At 37.4% G+C, this 22,170-nt stretch overlaps 1 protein-coding gene across 2 annotated transcripts in view; it reads right to left on the reverse strand.

Annotated features, from left to right (window-relative positions):
- Positions 1-7,342: 7,342 nt before the first annotated feature.
- Positions 7,343-22,170, reverse strand: part of INPP4B (inositol polyphosphate-4-phosphatase type II B) — a 339,134-nt gene continuing 324,306 nt past the window's right edge. For both annotated transcript variants that reach the window (XM_086746361.1, XM_086746363.1), the window contains one exon: positions 7,343-12,760. In XM_086746361.1, the coding sequence (XP_086602487.1) occupies positions 12,628-12,760 (133 nt within the window). In that variant the 3' untranslated portion in view covers positions 7,343-12,627. The remainder of the gene's footprint in view (positions 12,761-22,170) is intronic.

Consider the following 22,170-nt stretch of genomic DNA (forward strand, 5'->3'; position numbering starts at 1 on the left):
CTTCTATCTACCTTGCGTGCTGAACTAGAATTTAAGTTGCCTTAATAACTATTCATATTCATTTTGGTGTTTCAATAATCCATTACATTAATAGCAGATATTATGACATATTTCCTTGTCAGTCTTGTATTGAGCACTGCACTGGGAGAAAGGGATTGAGGAAACTGTTGAAGTGGAAAAAAAAAGTCTTTACTACCATGTAAGAGGGCTGAGCTTGCTATTCTAGTTTTCAAGTTTTAAATGTGCTGATCAAAAATGCCAGCACCCAGGATACTTAAAGTTTTCCTGATGGATTTGGCTAATTTTCCTAACTTTTTTCATTTGTTTAATATCCAATTTCTTATGGAACGAGAAGTGTTTTCTTCCCAAATAAGAAGTACATTAGGTATAATTTTTCCACTGACCTATGGCCCTATAACAAATTGAAAGTAAGGAATCTACCAGAAAAATCATAACAGTCATCCTCCACCCGCAACCTCCCCCCAAACAAGCCATACCTTTCAAAATGAAATTTAGGACAAAAAAAGAAAACTGAAGAATGACATAACTTGTGTTCCAATTAATAAATTATTTGCTTGATTAAATTATTTTAAAATTTATATTAAAACTTCACCAAAATCCAGGGTTGTGTTGTGTTACAAATAACATTGTAACAATGTTATTTACAAAGCACATTTTTTGCTTTCCTGTTGTCATATTTATTGTTCTATTTGCGCTCCATAAGCATAGATGAACTTCATATTTGTGGGTGCACACTTTATTCTTACAGCAGGTGTTACTTCAAAACTTTATTGGAGGACCCAGTAATTTTCTGCTAAAGGGTAAATGAAGTGTGCACCCACAAATTTGAAGTTTATCTGTGTTCATCCTGCCTTGGATGCAAGACGTAAGCCCGAGTTAAAGAAATGGAACAGAAAAGTCAAAACAATATGTGCTCTACACCTGATAGATAAAACAAATGCGCATTTTGAAGAAGGTAAGTGGCAATTATACCTGACATTTCCTGAACTGCATTTGATTATCCTGCAGAAGATTAGGTGGATAGTTTCTGATCTTTTTGGCTCATGTTTAGAATAATTTTGTTATGGGTTCCAGGCTTTGGTTCTGTCGCTGGAATCTACATCATAACTTTGCCTTCTTAACAAAGTTTCATGAAAACTCATTTTAAAACATAAATTTTTCAGGCCTTGGAGGAGCAAGTGTTCTACTTTACACAGCCTACATCTCAAAAGGCTAATCTGCCATATTATCCCTACTGTGTAATAAAATCTGAACTGACTCAAAGAGCCTGCATTTTACTGAAGTCCCCTCTATTTGCAATTGGCTAGGCATGTCAAAAGCAAAGCTGTGAGGAAGAGCTTTCCCTTGGTGAATCTGACCCCTGAGTTGGAGGTGTCGTCTAGTAGTATGACTTGTACATAATATACACTGAGCCTGCACTGACTTAATTTTTAAAGACGACTCTATTGAGCAGTTCTGCAAGTGCTCAAAGGACAAAGCTTGTACAGCAGCTCTTCTAACGCAGTTCTCCATCCAGGTTCCCAAGCTATTACACAAACAAACAAAAGCAGGAAGCTAGATTATGAAAAATTCTGGCAGAGGAAAACTAGCTACAAAAATATTTAAATGACATCATATCACTGATAGTGTTGAGTTTTACTGAAAGATGAACGATTCAGATTCAGACTCACCAGAGTATCTATTAAAAAAAAGGCACTCCTCATGCATCTGGTTATCTTTTGTAATGACATCCTTTCTGAGAACATGAACTCTTATCTGCTTGAGCAGATCGTTAATCACTAATTAAAAAGAAGCCAAGAGAAGGCAGAACAAGACAAAAAGGTCAGGATATTTAGCAGACCACAGGGTTATGACAGCTTTTACAATCCATGGAGGGGCAATCACAAACTGTAAAAATATTCAAAGATTACTGGATCCACGCAGTTCTAGGCCCAGCTAATATGCCACCACCCTTCTCCCAGGTGTGAATACCTCCCTGAATAAGGCATGCAGAGCAATTACTTAATCTGGGTTTCAGCACCAGATCTTGTTTACTGAGGCTCCATGACATCAGTAATCAAGGGCCTTATGCAATCCATCAGCCTTTGAGGGTATTTAAACCCTTGGTGTCCAAACTGGTGCAAGGATCCAAACGTAGATCTGGCTGCTGCAAGTGGAGCGCACCTATGAGAATAAAGATCTGTCTGTAGGCACATCGCTAAATAGCATTGAACTACTAGTTTTCTAACTAAAAAGATCTAATAAAGTATAATCACAGCCTGGTAAATAATTCAAATATTTAAAACATATTATGATTTTCATCATAGAAAAATGTAAGCACCATGAAATGTTTAGTCCCAGAGATGTACATGATTTGTATAGAAGACACTCTAAGTAGTAGTCAGCTGGAAAAGAATCAATAATTAGGAAATGCGCCTTTCAGGACACTAATCATAATAAAGGATAATTTTGAGTTAGCATCATTGTAATTACAAGACAAATCCATTGACTTGGTGACAGGAGTGTCTCTTGAAAACCTCCCTTCACAGCAGTCTCTTTCTCCCGACACTTAACAGCTGCGGTAACTGGAAGTTGCACTTTGAGCACAGAAATCAGGAAGACTTATCTGTGATGCTGGCTTTGCACGAGAGTATCAGGTACATAGTCTGCTTCATGCTCTCAAACAGAACAATTGGGCATTTTTCTTAACTCTAAAATTACCCTTTGTGCAAACGGCTATCTTTTTGGTGTGTGTATGCAGACAGTTAATAATTTGACAGCATTTTAGTGCCTTAGTACTGCTAGAAGTTATAGTATTTTCTTTTTAATGATGTCCAAACAAATTATCTCCTAAATATAAACTGCATGGTAGCACAGTGGGAAATGGAATTTAGCAGGCGGAAGATCAAAAGGAATTAAGTGCCAGAGCTCCGGTCTATGTGCTCGTAAAAATTGATTTGACTTAGTAAGTTTAATGCAAAAGGGAATTGCATTGTGTGCAGTGCTTTCCTGTTGATTTTTAAAAAGTGTGGGAACACATCTTCCCTGCTGATGTCCATTAACTACGCCCATGAATACATAAATATAAACTGGAGGGTTCACTTTTTTTTTTAAACTCTTATCAGCATTTTATAGCTAAGCACACTAACTGTGAACACACAAAAAACCTGCTAACAGCTGCTACTTTCCACTCATATGAAATGCTCACTTCTTTTTCCCATTTGATATTAAAAAAGGAAAAGCCTTGATTTAAAAAAAAAAAAATTTTAAAAATAATCTTCTGTTTCAACAAAGCTTGGAGGTGGTGCATCATAAGAAGGTAAAGATAGCCGTTAAAAATAATGTTACTTAGTAGTACTTTTTGATTTCTGGGTTTTGGGTTTTTTTTCAGGTGAAAATTAGCTTGGTTTGGATCAAAAGTTCCAGTTCCAAATATTTAACTTACCCAAACAAGTAAGTACTTTCTGTTTCTATTAGGTCTCGTAATCAACCTCTAAAATCCAAAGACACAATGGTTATTAATTATAAAAAAAAGATTGCTGTGATGTATTCTTGCACTCACTTCCTGCATTCTCAGTTAAGCATGGTCTGGGCCCCTTGCTTTTGTGAGAATGTACGAAGTAGTACGGCCATTTTTCTGCAAAATCATGTTGCCTGTATGAGAATATATGTGCATGACACCTGCTTGGCAGAGCAGCCATGACTCTTAAACAATCCTGTCATTTGTTCAAGAACATTTTTCATATATATGTTGATGAACTGGTAGTCTTTTTCCATTGTAGCTGCTACCACAGTCATCAGGAAGAAACAAAATATTCCAAGTATATTTGAGGGGAAGACAAAGGTTGAATACAGTCTAAAATGCAGAGCTTAGATTAAGACATGACCTTCCTTATCTGTCCTTGAGTGGTGGGAGATCTTTTTGCTCCCTGATTTTATTACGTCTGTTTATCTGCCAGAGGTTTGATGTACATCTCCTAACCTTAACTCTGAATTCCAACACATAACCGTCTAGCCATACAGTTGCTATAATCCAGGTGCCACGGTGCACTGCTGGGGTGGGATGCTTGCCCATTGCTCCCTAACACTGAAAAATCGTGCATGGAACTGAGTGGAAGGAAGGCTGGGATTTAATGAGAAGTTTCTTTTGGGATTACTGAGCCCCAGTTCAGCCTGACTGAGAGCTGCCACATTACAGGGCAGGCAGCAGAATGTGACTGCTGGAAAAGAGTCCTGTGCATCACACATTAACATCAGTCTCATCTTTGTCATCAAAGACTCTGGCTTTGAGTTTCCAACTGATCTGGAAACAGAACCAAGTCAGATGACCCAGTTTATGAACATCATCTGACACATGCTTTTGTCACTATTTCCTGATATTCTGGTCTTGTTTAGAAAATACTAAGAGCTAGGCTATGACATTTCATTACTATGGGCTTCTCTAGCCTTTCCCTTACCACTCACCATGCTAGGGAGAAACTAAATTAAAATGGAAAATGTTGAGAATCTACCTTGATTTATCCTACCTTGATTTAAGAAGCTCCAGGGAAAACAGAATTAAGCTGTTATTCATGCCATGTATCTTTTCCTTTGAAAAGTGCCCAAACAGGTTGGAAACGTATGTCTTCCTAACAAAAACCAGACCCCATTCAGAATGCTTTTGAATATTTTACTGCACATAGCCCTTCTAAAAAGACTGAGTTAAAGGCATATATTTGCTTCTGTGTGCAAGTTCATTTATTTTAACCCTTTACAGGAAACTGCCATCAACTTTCATGCGTACTAAGAGTATTCACAGACCAGGACCATGAATAAGCTGTTATTGTGTGGGGCCTTCTACAAAGTGGTTTTGCCATTCACAGTTCTGAACCAAAGTCCAGGAATGAGAATGCTTCTGAATCCTCTCTCAAAATCTGGTCCTTGGAGTTAATTTCTCACCTGAAGTGCCCCATTTCTGATCCTTCACTTGTGAATAATGACTCCAGGATCAGACTGTAAAAGACTTTTCTCTGTTTCAAAATATGTTAAGCTTTACACTGAAAGAAAATCTCTGAGGAGTGAGATCACCCAAGGGGCAAATTCTGCTGTGGCAATCAGTGCTTATGTATCACAGTTGTTCTAATTCTGTTCAAGTCAGCAGTTTCAACTGCTTTGTCCTGTAAATTACAGCAGTCACAAATTATTCTTGTATGAAGAATGGATATCCACATGGACTTTGCTGGGGAAAGATAAAACGAACGTAGAAGTATTTTCCCCTTGTCCTGATGCGGTTCTGGACCTGCAGCCTGGTATTGTTGGGGCAGGCTCTTAGAGTAACCGATTGCCACTGGCACAGAATTCACCCCTTGCTTCGCCCTGTGTAGTGGCCTTTGGTTTTCATTAGACACCCAAAGACACGCATGCACAAAGCCTCACAGCCTGTCGGCAGGCAGAACTGCCCCGATCAAGGTCCACTTTGGTCAGTGCCGACAGCGTGATGAGCAGGAACAACCAGCCAAGGCTTGAACTCTTAGGGCTCCTGGCAGGAATGGCTGACTCAGTCTGGGAAACACCTCCCAATGAGAGCTGCTGGAAAACATCTTCCCTTTCCCTTTTCTCCCTCTCCTTTTGTTTTTTTCCCCAGAAGTAACGTTTACCATGAGAGTCAACATACGCCACCAGGCATACTACAGGCCCTGCTAAAGCTTTAATCATGTGAACCTTTTGTGCAACACTTCCAATAGCAAAATTGTGTTCAACTGCTAGAAATATGTTCAATTTTTAAAAATTGATCTTATTCAACTGCCTTTTCCCATCCTACAGTATATTAAAATATGCAAGTGCATATGCAGTATGGATGTGTACACATATATACACACACATATGAAAAAAATCTCAGCTACTCTTAGCTAAGAATTCAACTTCTTATCCCAGTTTATTTAGAAGCAGTTTACTACTTCTCCACTAACAATGCCAAAAATCTTCCCTGCAGCGGAGCAAGTGCACGGCTCATTTATGTACTGGGTTAGGACTGTGCTTGGACAGCCTACACAGAAATGCAGAGTTTGTTTATTTGGGCAAAGCAAGCAGCGCGCAGTCCAGTTTGCATCTAGAAGCTTATTGCTCTTCATTCCATTAACAAGAGTTGTCACAGAACTACTGGAGGCTGCAGCTCATAGAAGACTCAGTGCCAAGTGCACAGGGGAGGTCCCACTGACTTGCCTAGCCGAAGCAGCATTTGCGTACACATATTCTCTGTGCCAATAACCACTGTAGACTACGGTTCAAAAACATCAGGTCATACTTCTATTCAGACATGCCCCAAAGTAACTTTGGAAAGGGAATTGGTGAAAATATATTTTTACTATCATACTACTCTATGATCTCATTACAGCTGTAGGTTCTTTGTCCTTTTATCTCGTACATTGTCACGAGAAAAAAGTGGTTCCCAGCTGACACGAAAGAAAAAATCCATAAGCATGCTAAGTGAGACAAAGTATTTTTTAAAGACTGTCACTTTTATTAGCAAGAGACAAAATTCCTAGACTGAATGCTAACAGCTTTATAACTTATTACCATAATAACCATTAGTTCCTAGTGCTTTCTAAAGGTTATCAAGAACCCTGCAGGTAATTAACACCTCACTGAATATATCACAGTAAAACAGATAAACATATTACCATAAAAAGAGAACATAAATTATGCAACAAGCTTCTAATCATAGTACTAATAATACAAAAGTTGAGCCACATTTTATCATATACCCCAAAAGAAGGTCTATTTGCTACATTTCAGCCAATCATGGAGAACTTACCTTTCATTGCATAACAGATTGTATAATAAATCTAGTTATCAACAACAGCTCAAAAAAAGCACAGAAGCAACCTTTACTTATTTCCCAAGCTCTAGAATCCAGCATTAAGACAGTGAAGACAAAATACTAGCCAAAGCACGCCACATCGCCTTTTAAATAGTCTTCATTATGAAAGATGCTGATTCCACCTCTGTTACACTGAATAACTCCCTACAGATCAACAGTTGTGTGAAAGGCGTTTCCTTATGGGTATGTGAACGTTTTGTTTGTTTTTAATTAGAAAATGCAGGACCCACCTGGTTCTGGGATGAAAGTTGTAGTAAGACTAGGAACAATAAGAACAATTAATTTATGGTCATTGCAGACTTTTTACTGTTGTATCAGAGCTTTTCTTAAATGCTTGCTTCTAGCAGCGATGAGACCTGTGGGTGGGCTTCCACTGCCTCCTTTAGGAGGGAACCTGCTCTCGGCATCATGCACAATCCGCCCTCTGGGGATGCCACCATAATGAAAATGAGAAATGAATAACAAACAAAAAAGTCAGAAACATAAAAAATAGACATCACATTTATTTAAATAAAAATATACACACAGTGTACAATGGACATGGCTTACAGACAGCAATGAAACAAAAACGCTAAATCCTGAAATATAAAAAAAGAGTTGAATTGCTATAGTTGTGCTTCATTTCTGTGAACAAACACACACTACGGACTGAAGTCCTATTAATGTTACTTATACACAGCCCCTCGTGCTCCAGAGTGGAAGACAGGAACATTACAAGGAACAGCTACACAAAATGAAAACAAGTACCAAAGTAACTTGGGATTTTAGATATTTTTAAAGTCAGACCATTCATAAACAAAACAGAAGCGCTTAAAACTTTTAAAGTACTTTGCATGCATGGAAAGAGTACAAAACACAACTGGCAATAGTTGGAGATCTAAGTAAGAGCAGTGTGGTCCAAATCTCACCACTCCAAAGCCCACAGACCCAGGGTGCTCTGCTATCACAGTCAGATTTCTACCATAACTCTTTCTCCCTGTCAGCACGCAAACCCCATGTGTTCTGTTTCAGCTCTTTGGAATACGGATAACATTGGTTCACAAGTGTCTTCTGTTTTATTTATTGTGAAGTATTAAGTTTCATGTTTATTTGAGCAAAAGCAAGTTTTCAATCTTGGATCATGAGTATCATGTTGAAATTCGTTGTTGTTATATTACTTATTCAGCAGATGCTATGAGAGAAGGAGCAAATAAATGTCTAAGTGCTGCAGAGTGTAAGCTGAATGCTCTGGCAATACAACAGTCGATGTGTTGTGTGATGAAAGAAAATAAACAATGTTCCAGAGACTGAAGTCTGGGAATTTTTTTTTCTTCTTTTTTTTTTTGCTTTAAGAAAGCATTTGTACGATTTTTTTTTTTTAAAAAAAACATGCAATTTACAAGGTAAGTTCGTGTTTTGAATAACAGCAAATTATTTTAAAGCACTTTGATTGTAAATGCTTGCTTTTAAACTGCAAATAAGTGAAAAGCAAGATGCAAATTCCTATCTCATGGCATTGCCTGTACAGCACACTTCTTTACAATAAAAAAAAGCATAAATATAGGTATAAATGGTTTCAAGTTTACAACATAGCCAAGTGACACAATATACGTTTAAGACTGTTAACTGATTACATACATTAATTCACACAAGTAATTTTGCTGCATAGTTTTTAATGCAATTTCTTTATTACATCAGTTGATATTCAATGCATTTTCTACTTTTTTTTTTTTTAAGTGGGCCATAGGATTTCCTGGAACTTGTGTTTAAACTAGAAATAAAAATAAGCTTATTTTCTGAAGCTCCTAATAGACATATTATACAGTGGGCTTCAAAATGATATGTTGCACTTCTTTACACCTAAATTGCTCGTGCAAATTATAATACCATTACATTTTATTTCACTGCAAAGAAGTTAATTTTCATCAGGACTGATTGATTTAGGCACAGGAAATGGTTGCTAATTTCCTTATTTCAGTTATGTAATGCCAAAATTCAGACAGTACAAAAATTAACATCACAAAGGACTTCATTAAGGCTCTTTCTCAGTTAATATTTTGTTTCAGCTGTCCTGCTAAATTATTTGTTCTTTATAACACATACATTGCTAGTATTCCATCAAAATACAGAGCTTCACAAAGACAAAAATCAGATAACAATTAAAAATTTCTGTTTCCTAATTGCTTCATAAAAGCCAAAGTATAAGCATTAACAAGAACATATTCTATATTCCCCAAAAGAAGACTTCAGAAAAAAAGACCTGCCTGCTTAATAATGTCAGGCTTCTGCATGTTATGTATTAAAACAGTATTACAATCATCTCTGAGGAAAAGTTACTTTAACTTTTCTTTCCTTATTTTGTTAGGCATTTATACCAGCTCTCTATTCAGACACTAGTCTGTATTACAAAAACCCCGTGTAAATGTTCAATACTTTGTGCAGACATTCAAAGCTAGAAGCCCTTATTTCAAGATTCCTCGAGGTAGATCCTGATGACCTTATTTCTACAAATAATATCTTCCGTGAGTAAGACAGGATTTGGCTTTAGGTGCCAGATATATTTTTGAGTGTTCATCTTCTAGCCCTTGAGAACTGCCCTCTCCTCAAAGCTTATTATTTTATACCTTACAAAAGTTCTAAGAGAGCAGATATGGAACATTTTCCGTGAATTCACCACCAAAATCAGTGTGTTTTCCTTAATACTTTACAAAACAAATGGTGTAGCTTGTTCATAAAAAATCATTTGCTTAATTTTACTCCTCTGATATTCACAGTGAACTACAAGGACATGTGCAAGACTTCAGGGATGATTTAACTCCTCTGTTAGGCATTCAAACAACGCACAGGGCTTGAAGCAGTTTCCACAAAGAGTAAGTGTACTCCAGGTAACGTTAACTATCAACCTGCAGCAAAACCTCCTTTGTTTCTTCATAAAAGACAAACTGGAAAAAGCACTAGTTTTGATTCCACGCTTAGTTGACAGCTCCATTTTGATGACACAACCTTTGCCTGTATGGACTGTGACAGCCCACAGCAGGCAACAACCACACAAGGAAACATCTGAGTCTTTCAGTACTGAAGCAAGAAGGCTCTTCTAGGTGACTTGGAACTGCATCAGTAGGTTTTACAAGGGTTTTGTGACCAACAAAAAGATGTTCCAATAAAAAAAATTGGCTTGAAAAAGTTCAGCATTATTTAGCACAAACCCCAGCCTACTCTTCCATAAATGGTCCAAGCCCAATTAAGTTTCACTGCAGCACACTGATGTGAGTTTTGGTTTTTTTTTTTCTTAATTATCTTTAATAAATAACAGATTATTTAATTTCACAAGAACATACATCGAGTGTCTGTTAAAACAAAAAAGATAGTAATGCAATGCTTTTTTTTTTCTTTCCCTTCCTCTCCAAAAATGCAGCTTCAATGTGGAAAACATCTTAAATATAAAGGTAACATGATCGTCACAATGGCCATTTAGAATCCAAGCGGGATTAAAATGCTGAGGTGAGATCTTGAAAGCCTATTTTCCTCATAAGATGGAAATCTATAGCATTTCATATTTCAAACTTGACAGAATGCCCATGGGACTAAGATAAAGAACTATAGGAACCTATGGTACCCACCAGTGAATACCATCCCCACACAGACTTTTATGGATTGTTTCAGAATTGCTGTAGGAAGATCAGTATTCTCTCTTGTACATCTGTGGGATTATTTCAGAGGTGCATGAGGAATTTATCACTATTTCTAAACTGTACATGTAGTGTTTTTTAAGCTAATAATACACATGGCAGATAGCAAGGGCTACTGCAGCAGTCTGACAGAACAAAACAGTACTTTCCTAAGAAGATTTATGTTCCATAAATCCACAAAATAGTTTTGTACAGATCAGCTATGTTGTAGTTAAAGACCTAAACACAAATTTATGCACGTGTCCACCCACTCAGTGAGTAGTGCCCACTTCTACTGGTACATGACAGGAAAAAATCAAGGCATTATATTATCATCTGCCTGAGCTTATCTGCGATGCAATGCCAACTCTTCTGGCATCTATTGCTGAAGTAATACATTCCAGAAGAACAAAGAAGTGACTCATGATAGCATATTATATAATACAAATAAACAACAAATACATCAAAACACGATTTAAATGACCTACTTTACTTTGGAAAAAAGTTCCAATTAGTTCAATAAATATATTGTATAAGTGAATCCCTGGCTTCACTGAAGTTGATGAATATTGGAATGAGGATCTCTTCCTGATGTTCTCCTACAAGCCCCAAAGCCTGATCTTGCAAATATACAACATGGGTTTAATTTTATTCACATGATATATCATTTCCATGTAATCACCCAATTAGAGTTTGCAGAATCAGGCTCTTAAATATGTATTTTTTCACTACTATAGTTACAGATTTATAGCAGTAACAGGCACCAATGTATTAAAAAGAACAAATTATTAACTCATGGTGCATCAGGATTTCTTTGACTTCCACAGGAGCAAACAAACATTAACTTCTTTCCTTATCCGTGGCAATTACAATTTCCTACAGATGCTCAAGTTCCCAATGCAGTTTCATTAGGATAAGATTCTCACACTTCTGCTCTAGATATTTTTTTTCTCAGAATGAATGCATTACATAAAGGTCAGTAACCAGTGAACACTTAGGGTTTTTTAATTGTATTTCTCTCTTGGAGGCAGAAGGCGGCAATAAATAGATACAATTAGAAAACACAAATGTTCTTTGCAAGACAAATTTCAGGACTAACACAAGCTGGCAGAAGCATTAACATTCATTTTTAAAGCTGATAGTTCTTCATCCTAGACTGTCTATATGCAGCATCGCAAATCTGATATAAATCAGCTGCAGTGGCTAACTAGTCCTAATACAGCAGGTTATTCATAATTATAGCATTTATCTTAGGCTCTGTAAAAACATACATGTTTTTATAGCCTAAAGATACATTAACTCCTGTATATACAACTAATTTTCCCTACCACTAGAGAAAATTTAGTTTTAAGGGTTTACAGTAAACTGGAACATGACAGGTCAAATTCAGGTCACTTTACTTGAAGAATTAATCCCCCCGATTTCAACGTGATTTATGTGAAAGTGAAATAAGTGGTATTTGGCTGTGGTACAGAAAGCCAAGAATGATACGTCCAAATGAACTGCTAAGAATCAGAATGCAATTACTGAAATTACAGACTGTAATTACTAAAAACATATTATGAATTTACCATGCTTATGTAAGAAAGCTAAATGTAATTACCAAAATAATATTCAGCCCAGGTATTAAAATTAGTATCTTTCATAAAGACTTCTGTGAAGGATGTAATCATTAGTGATCAAGACCTTGGTGCTATGCTGGTTCCAGAAAACACTATTTCCAGCAGAAGAGATTCTTTACATAAAATCTCCAGTTTTGGTTCAGAGTCAGAGTGCCATCTTCCAGATAGATAACCTCAGTTCCTATAGCAAACAACAGTTCCCTTTTTAATCTTGACTGAATGACCCAAAAAAACTATTCCAGTTGGCTTGTGAGTCATACTAAGCTTCAGCTTCACAAGAAAAGTTGAATATATTGGTTTTGAGAATATTCAATCCATTGCTTTTTCATGATATTTTATTTCATAACTACTAACTGGACTTATTTTAATGTAAAATGATAAAACCTGATAAAAATAACACCTCAACTGGTTACACATTCCCAATTAATAAGTCATAAACAGCAATTTTTATATTCACTAATTAGCGTAATGTATGTTCCTGATTACATTTTTGTTAAACTTAGGTGTCAGCTTTTCCATATGTCCCTTCTGGAGGTCTGTAGTACTTTGGGAAAGCCATCAGCTGTATCATGTTGAATGCATACTTTCTGCATTTGACATTCTTCAGTACATTCTCTATGCGGCATCCTTCTCTAGTGAAAGGGGGAAAAAGTACAACTTCATGAAACACAGAATAAATAAATATGCTTTATTTGTTCATTGCAGAGTTTCAGCAACAGTTGAAGTAAAAATAACAAAGATTCAACTCTACATTTTTGTTTTCTGCAAGTGATGATACATCTTACAAAATTAAATCCAAGGCCAGGCCCAGTACAGTTATTGCCCTCAGTAAAAGGTGATAAGATTTTTTCCCCCCCAATATATTTGCCCTTGAGGTTTAAAGTTTAGTTAAAAAAATTAAATACTTTAATGATACATTTTGTTCTAATTCCAGAAATATATTTGCCTTTTAAATCTTTTCATACTTTTTTCAAATTGTTTACTGTATGTGTGAGAGTACACATTGCGCTAAAAATGTGTATTCTAGGAATAAGGCATTTTATTAAGTCTGGCCCTAGAGATTTGTGAAGGAAAGTTTCATCTCTGCTTCATTTCCCGTATGTTCAGCTTTGCAATGAAAAAAAAAAAAAAAAAAAAAAAAGAAAGAGAGAATGGCTTTTCAAACAGCCCGATCCAACTCTCTGCTTTATAAAGGAAGGATGTTTTTTCACATACAGTACAAAAGTCACAAGTGCCAAAGTGGTGCATCAAGACATAAACAGGACTTGTTAAAAAGAATATAAAAGTGTCTTGAAAGCAAAAGCAACTAAAGCAACAATTACAAACAGGTTAATTTCATTACAAAACAGAACTTACTCTATTCCATTTAGTTACTTGACAGAAAAAGGTTAGTTGGAGCAAAGTAATAATCATTTGTTAAACAGAAAAGATCCCATCAGCTAATAACAATTAAAATGACACAATGAAAGTTAAGTCTCACAAACCACCACCCTGTAATATTTGTCTAGGGGTTTGTTTGTGCTGTGCAAATTCATTTTTAATATTTTTTTTTTTTGTCAGACTAATTACTCTGGAAAGAGGGGTTCAAGCATTCAGGATTCCACATCATCTTGTATACAGTGAAAGCATTGTAAGTGGGCTTTCTTTGAGCTAATTACAGTGGGAAAGCTTTACCATGAACAGAAAGAGCAAATAAATTCACTCAATGCATAGTATACGTCTTAAGAGTTCAGAAAAAAATAACAAACATAGCACATTTCAGACATTTGTATCTTAAAGACGAATCCTTGGGGTCTGAGATTGTAGAAATATTACAGCATAATTCCTTTTTCTAAAGTTAGTTTGTTGCTGTTTGTAGAAAAGAAAGGAACACAAGTGAAGTTTATTGATATTTGGCCAATAGCAAAGCAAGACTTAAAATAAGCCACACAACCAGCAAGTGTGAGCTGACAAGCAGCAAGGCGACAGGATAGAAGTGTCGAGAAGTTGGCTTGTTATCAGTTAGACAGCCTGTTTCGGGATCATCCGATTCATTCAGTGCTCCCTGGGTTTGTCTGCTGTTAAACAGGGGAAGTTAGGAACAAATAGAACAGCATTTAAACAGCAAAGAAAGCCAACATGTAGGTATTTTGACAAAGAGAAACTATATAGCCATTTTGATGAAGTAGATTTATGCTAACTACTTCCAGTATATTTATTGTGTTCTACAGGAGACATGGGAAGCGCAATGACTAGGTGGCTGATATGTTATTAAGCCTGCTAGGTGCCTCAGAATAGTATTCACAAGTTAACATGAAGTAACTTATGAGATGAACCATACTATCACAAAAACAAACACACACACCAAACAGAAATGAAATAAGGAAGTTAAAAAAATAGTTAAGGAAGCAAAGAAAAAAGATCACAAATATGTCGCAATGGAACACTGATAAAATAGTGTCTCCATGGTGTTCACAGGTTTGTCAGTCCTGCTTCACGATCTATTAGGCCATGTACAGGCAGAAATAGAAAGGGTACATGCTCTTTTTTGAAAGAATTAACAACTATTCTAAAATAGTTTTAAATGATGGTAAATTGACTTCTTCAAAAATTCATCAGTGCTGGTGACTCAGTTTTGAAATCAACAGCAGTTCTTTTTATTTAAAGGCTCACTCCTACATCCCTGTAAGAGAATTACTGTGTACCTTGTTCAGATAACTCAGCTAGGAACTAATCTGCTTACAGTGAAGTTCTGCAGACTCACCGTAAGTTGTGTGGTCATGTTCCTACCAGAGCAGCAGGGATACTTTCAAATGACTTGAGAATATCCAAATATACCAGATTACAACACAGTGCTTTTTCAGAAGAACATGTTCCAAGTGTGCTGTTTTTTCAAGAAAGAAAATGCTGGCAAACCATAAAGAGGCTGTAGGAGAGGTAAAGGTAATCTCACACAGCACCAGGTAAAATGAAGACATTTTATTTTATTGTATTTATTTTATTGTATTGAAGACAGCAGCAGTCACTTCATCTTGCAGAAAGCCTACCTTTCTGACTCGCATGTTAAAAGGCAATGTTGAATTTCTTGAGCTTAGAGAAGAGAGGTGCAAGAATTGCATTTACAGGTAGGATCCTAGGAAAGGCCCGGATTAATACTATTACTTGTACAATTTTCCTTTTAAAGAAGCTTTTCATAATAAAGTCTTAATTTCATGCTTTGCTTTGACCATTCAATCTGTATGTTACACTAATAAAGAGGACAGCCCATACGATTTTAAATAGCAAAATAAAATACAAAAATTAAACTCTCTAATATTTGAATCTAAGTCAAAGCAATTACTGGTGTCAGCATGTCTGCTGCATTTGGTCTACAGTTTTCAAGTGTCCATGGATAGAACTTGGGCAGAACTCAAACAGTATTTTAGACAAAATCCTCTCAGAAATGGTCAAGGAACAAAGCTAACTGTGTACTACGCTGACTTTCTATGTTCTGTATCAGACCACTCCAGTTAACACCTTTGTCCTAGGGTCCATCTCCAGAACTACTTTCCTCTTCTTGCCACAGCGATAACGTTACCAACTGTGATCAGTTGTGAGGACTACATGTATTGCTCTTTTCTAATCTTCTCCTTTATCGTGTATTTCCACATGCTTTTAAAAACATGCTGCTTGCTGGTCTTCCTTTTCCTTTCTTAATCTCTACAGGATCCCACAAGTCTGCCTCTTTGACCCTTTTGTACTGTCCCCTCACCTCTTTACTACTCTTTGAGCTGAGCCTGCTGGTTTCAGCTTACCCCCATTATGCTCACAACTGAGAACTGTAGCCAACCCTCAGTCCCATCTATTCCTTCCCGGTCACAGAGCCCAGGTTCTTTTGGACTGTCCTTCTGAGTGCCTTCCATCAGAGACTTCATATATGCGCCTATGGCGGAGCGGATGCAGAGAGCAAACTCTTTTTCTCTGAAAAGACACCATCTAGGCAGCAACAAAGTTCAGCATTCAGTAAGTTTGCGCAGCCACTGCACTAGCCACTGTTAGGTACTTCATTCTGGAGAGCCTTCGCTTTCGATGCCAGGAGTTTATTCTAAGCAGGCTGAGCTACATGTTTGCAGGTTGCCCCTACAGAAATGAACCCTCCTACTTCTGTCGTGTGCCGTGTTCTGTTCTGCTCCGTATCTCACTGACAGTGTGACTGTCTTTTATCTGTGCTGCTACAAGTCCCATAGCATTGGTGAGATTTATACAGATAAAAGCCATTTGTTCTATTATTTTTTTTTTCAATAGAAAAGCCTACAGTACATTTGTTCTTTGATATGCTGAAAAGAATGATCAGTGTCTTTCAACATAAAAAATTCCTATTTTCCCCCCAGGAAAACCACAGTGAACAGCTGATGCACAGGGACTTCTGTTCCACAAATTAGACACATCATTCTATGCATGATTCAGTAAGACATCCTCAAAATAGAGCAAGAAGATCCAACTCCATTATTAGCTACCTGTTCTTACAGGCTGAGCAGAATACCTAAACATGCTTTTAATTTAAGAGGAATATTTGATCACCATCAGATGCCTTGTTAAGCTCTGCTAATACTTTTCAAGGCACTGCAGTGACAATGTCTTCTAACACATCTTAAAGTGTTCTCCGCAGTGACTAGTGTATGTAGTTAAACAAAGCGAGGCCCTGCACTCGGCTGTCAGCAGCCTGACAACACTGCTTCCCCTGGCTCATCAAAACCTGCAGAAATTCTACTGCAAACAGCACGAATCCAGCTGGTGCCATGTCAGCTGGATTTATTTGGCTTGTGACTAACAGCACAATCAGATGTGATGGTATAGCCACAGTTTTGGATGTTCTCTCCATCACAAACCATACTCTAACAGCTCTGAACTCACACCAAAGGGAAGGAAGACGACTCCCAAAACATCCAGCATGTTTTTATTTCACACACACACACAATTTTAAGAGGAACAGTGAAAGCTTCTAAATCCATAACATCTGGGGTCAGGAACACCTCTCTAACTTATAGTACTATTTTTATTCATTTACTTTCAAATTGTTCATTTGAGGCTCACAACACAGCACAAATACATCATAACAGCCAAGGGTGCTGTAAGTTTAATGACGATATAACCATTTCAGTCTGCCTTCTATCTCACTTGGTGTTTTATCACCTTAAACTCCTATTGGGATAATGCTGCATGCCTATCAAATGAGACAGAGGCAAACCAGCAGGTATTTTCTGTTGTTTTTAAATCCAGATGATAAATTGCTTGAACCTCCAAGCAGTGGAGCAGAGACAATGAAAATGGCGTGAGGAAAAAAGAAGTCTCTCAAGAGTCCTTATAAAGCCAAGCACACACACAAGGGCATATTCTGGCTTTAGATTATCAGTCACACTGACATCCCTGTGCAAGGTTTTTGGAGGAGACGCATTTTAATACTTTGGGATATATGCTTCTCTTGTTAGAACTTTTCCAGCTCCAGCTATTAATGATACTGGAAATGCTAAATTGTCCTAAAGCAGTGCTTCAGGTAGAATAGATAAGCAGTTCTCTATCAACACAAGGATCCCATGTGCTAGCAGTGACTTCAGTCTGAATTTACGTCTAATAGCACGTGTACTTTAGGGGAATTTTCCTTTTTTTGCAGATAGACTCAAGCAAGCAGTTTCTGGGCCTGTTAGGTTTTTCTTGTCAAACTCCAGTGCTGACACAGAAAAATGGCAAAAGTGAGATGCTTCTCTTTAATCCCATCCAACAATAGTGGCACAGACGCTTCTTCAAATAGAAGGAATTACTAACAGTTCTTGATCTTACACAATTTTGCTTACTTACATTTCTTTTTATTTAAGACTATTACAGTCCAAGACTTTTAAGAAGCAGCTTCTCTAAAGAGTGTTTTCAGCCCTCTCAAAGATTTTAAGCAGAATAATGTCTGCTTGCCTTAAAAAAGTTTATGGAGTGAAAGCAGCTTAATCCCTACATTATACATATTACTGTGATTCACTGAAATGCTTCAGAGAAAAATCAACTGTTTCAACATGCAGCACTACAGTTCTAGAAGGTAGCCTTAACTTTTTCAAAGGGGAAAGATGGGATCCTTGTGAACATCTCCTGGCCACTATGCAGATGTTGCACTGGAACATCTAGAAGAATAAAATGCGATTTAGAAGAGAATCGATCTCAGCTTAGTCCTGAAGAGTTGCTGCATCACAGCAGAACTCAGATAAAACATATAAAGGGATACTGGGCAACAACCCTTTACATTGAAACATAAAGTTAATACACTAAATCCTCCAACAATTTTTAAAAAATAATAAAATGTTTCTGCATTGTTTCAAAATAGAAGAGATAGGAGGGGAAACATCAGAGGTACAGATTTTAAACACCATTATGGGCAGGCCATAATGGTTCAGTAAAGAGCAACATATTAATCAGCAGACTGTCTTGCAGTAGTACTTAATAAGAGGGAAGGAGACATTTGGGTTGTGTGCACACAACCGCATCCTGGAAAACCCTATTGTTTTATGGGATCACAGTGACAAACAGATTCTTTGGAACAGTTGGTCAAGTAAAAATTCAATTTACAGTTGCTCTCTTTCCCTCTGCTGTGTACGTGTTCTCATTAAAGTAAAAATAATTATAGATGTCCGAAGTTCCCACCAAGTTTTATCAGCTTAGTTGTTTTTGAATTTCCTGGGGCAAGTGAAAGAGAGGCACACCCTGTACTTACAGGCAGCAAAGCACAACTCACTCCTGCTTTGGGCTATGGAAACATCTCCCTGTAACCCTGCCCTGCAGCATCCTTCCTGAAGGATGTGGAGTCTTACAGATTGAATCAGGAATTCACAATTTCTTAACTTATCATGTGTTTCCTCTAGATTAAGAGTAAGACATTAAGTTAATTCTGAGATAAAATTTAGGAAAATACCTACACTTAAAAAAAAAAAAGTAAAAAAAGAGCACAAAAGCACGTGTTCATCTATTGTTTACTAGCGTGCAATGATAAAATAGCAAAGCACCATTTGATTGTTCACATTATTACAGTTTAACAACAACAAAAATAGTTGTTAGGTATTATGTTATTTACCAAAATCAGAGAATATAACTAGGGCTTGATTATTGTTTGGCATACAAAACATTTCCTGAAAATACAGTACAGGTTAACTGAGACTGATTCATGGCATCAGACTGTATCTGGCAGTTTCAGCCCAAGAAGGGGAAGGTCTAAGAGAAATATTTTTACTTCTTGTTTATGAATGCAATTTTTGTTTCAATATTGTCCTACATTAGAGAAACTCAAAATGCTGAAATATTAAATTAAAAATTAGTTTAAAAAATTGAACTAAACATTTTTCATTTCAGACAACTGAAAACTAGAAAAACTTCCAGTTTGGTTCATTCTGTCCCAAAATAGTTGGCTCACCGAAGAGCAAAACACCTACTGTTTGTCCTTGTCTACTTTTAACATACCTTTAACCCTGGAGAACAGATGAAAGGGCAGCTTCAAGCTTTACACCTAATATGCACAAAATGTGCTATTTGATAGTGTACATCTCCATCAATGTTAATCCTAGCACTTCAGAAATCTGCTCATTGCAGAAGAATTAATATTTTCCTTTGTGTCTAATACACCTGCAACAATGGTTCCCCCCCCCCCCCCGACATTCAAGAATAACTATGTGGTAAAACAGTAACATTGACAAAATTCATAGAGTGAAAATATAATAAACAGAACATTCAACTTAGAATCACAACTCATTTTCCTCACAGCTGCTTTTAAGACACCTACCTTAGCAGTTTAAACCCACCCTCAGCAGTTCCCCACCGCTGCAGCAGAACAGCAAAACCAAGTTCACGTTATGTCCCTATGTCCCCTTATCTGCCAAAGGAGATTGCTGACCAGATGCTGCCACGTGGGAACAGTCCCTTGGTTGTGCCAACTCCTAAACTGCCCAGGAACCACCTAGAAGAGTGCTAAAATCATTCAAAACTGTACCAGGAAACATTTAATAATTTCACTGTATAAAATCACTGAGATCATGTCCTAGAAACACTCCCCAGTGGTTTTTAATTTACAAGTATGGGTAGAGGCTTCAAGTCATTCTGGTAACTGTGTGAGAGATTAGCTTCAGAACTGAGAAGTGATGGGTTTGCAGGAGAGATTCTTCTTTACCTGTCAAGACAGCTGAGTGGTTTTTGAAACACGATTTTCACCTCTATTATACTCCAAGTAAAGGATTTGCGGTTTCATTCTACTATTTACCAATACTGCTGTGCAGTATTACACATCAATTCTACAAAAGTTTCTCTTTGTATCAAAAAATATGGTTCTAATAATCTTCCCAGACACTCTTCTATAAAGTATTAGGATTACATATATGGGAAATTCTCGGGACAAAATTGCAAAAGCTTTCCCAACAAACTTATCTTGCAAAGTTTGAAATGGAATCCAGCATGCAACCACTATTAAAACAAATGTGATCTATGTCTTCGTGCAGGAAAACAGCCAAACAAAAATCCACAACCAACCCATAAGCCAAATCTCAGGTTTCTTGGCGATCTGAGCGTGTGTGAAATGATGACGACCACATCCTTCATATACGTTCTGAACATATGAGATGTTTCCCTTCCATAATGTTATGGCACGAGCATAATTGGCTTGTGAGTCACACTTGTTTCCAGCCTGTTTCTGTCGTAGCAAGGGATTTTTACCGAGAATAGGATTATACATTTAGCTCACATAGCACATATAAGCCCATGAGAAATTCTCTCTTTCATATGTCTAATCATGTTTTAAATACTTTCTGTTGACCATGAAAAATCTCCATGATTCACCCCTTTTCTTTTGGCAAAGATTTTTTTAGTCTTTTTTTCCCCATGGTGAGGCCAAGTGGCAAAGCTGATTTAAGAGGCAGAAAAGGCTTGCTGTACAACTGAACAGTCATGCATGAAGAATGATGCTTAAAATCTGATATTATTTTCTAGATGTTCAAATCTATAGGCAGGATGACAAAATTAAGCTCTGAGAGAACTGTTGGTGTAAACAGGATTACTTAATCTATGTTGCATTTGTAATTTGGGTCATTTTAATTGAGGAGGATGCTGAACAGCAATTACTTTCAACCAACATACTGCTACTGTGTTGGTTTTTTTAAAAACATTAACAGTTTGAGATCTGATCTGGCCCCAGCCATTCTTTTGGCACCAGTACCACACACAGTTTGTGGGTGTGTTTATGTAAGCAGAGTTAGTGTACATGCAGATTCCCCGATCATGAAAAATGCACCTAAACTTGATTTGAGCTGGTGCACAAGTGCTGGTAACCAGGAGCACTAACTGCAGCAAAGAAAGCTCCCCTGCTTAGGCTAGGTAGGTGGCTAACCAAAACAACATACCCAAAACCACACAGGCTGGGATGCAGACTGTAGCAATCTGGAGACTGCACTCCAACAGTCCTATAAATAAACCACCTTCTCTTTTATCTATCTGGTTGATTTTAAGAGAGTTTTATAAAATGTGAGTAACATCCTATTTGAACTCCAAAAGCAGTGTTTTCCATCCACTTCCTTCAAAGCAAATGACAGGGCTGGGCTAAAATTCTCATTACGTGCCTTGAAAGTGTGTTGTCCTTTCTAGTAATAGGAAATATGAGAGACTTGGAAGAACACTCCGGGGAGACACCACCTGGAGTACTGCGTTCCGCTCTGGGGCCCCCATCATAAGAAGGACACACAGTTCTTGGAGCAGGTCCAGAGGAGGCCATGAAGATGATCAGAGGGCTGGTACACCTCTCCTTGAGGACAGGCTCAGAGAGCTGGGGCTGTTCAGCCTGGAGAAGAGAAGGCTCCGGGGAGACCTTTAGGGGCCTTCCAATACCTAAAGGGGGCCTACAACAAAGCTAGAGAGGGACTTTTGACAAGGGCATGTAGTGATAGGACGAGGAGTAATGGCTTTAAACTGGAAGAGAGTAGATTTAGACTTGATATAAGGAAGGAATTCTTCACTATGTGGGTGGTGAGGAAGTGGAACAGGTTGCCCTGAAAGTGTTCAAGGCCAGGTT

This window comes from Chlamydotis macqueenii, chromosome 4 (assembly GCF_036417535.1).
Source record: "Chlamydotis macqueenii isolate bChlMac1 chromosome 4, bChlMac1.mat, whole genome shotgun sequence".
NCBI classification, from domain to species: Eukaryota; Metazoa; Chordata; class Aves; order Otidiformes; family Otididae; genus Chlamydotis; species Chlamydotis macqueenii.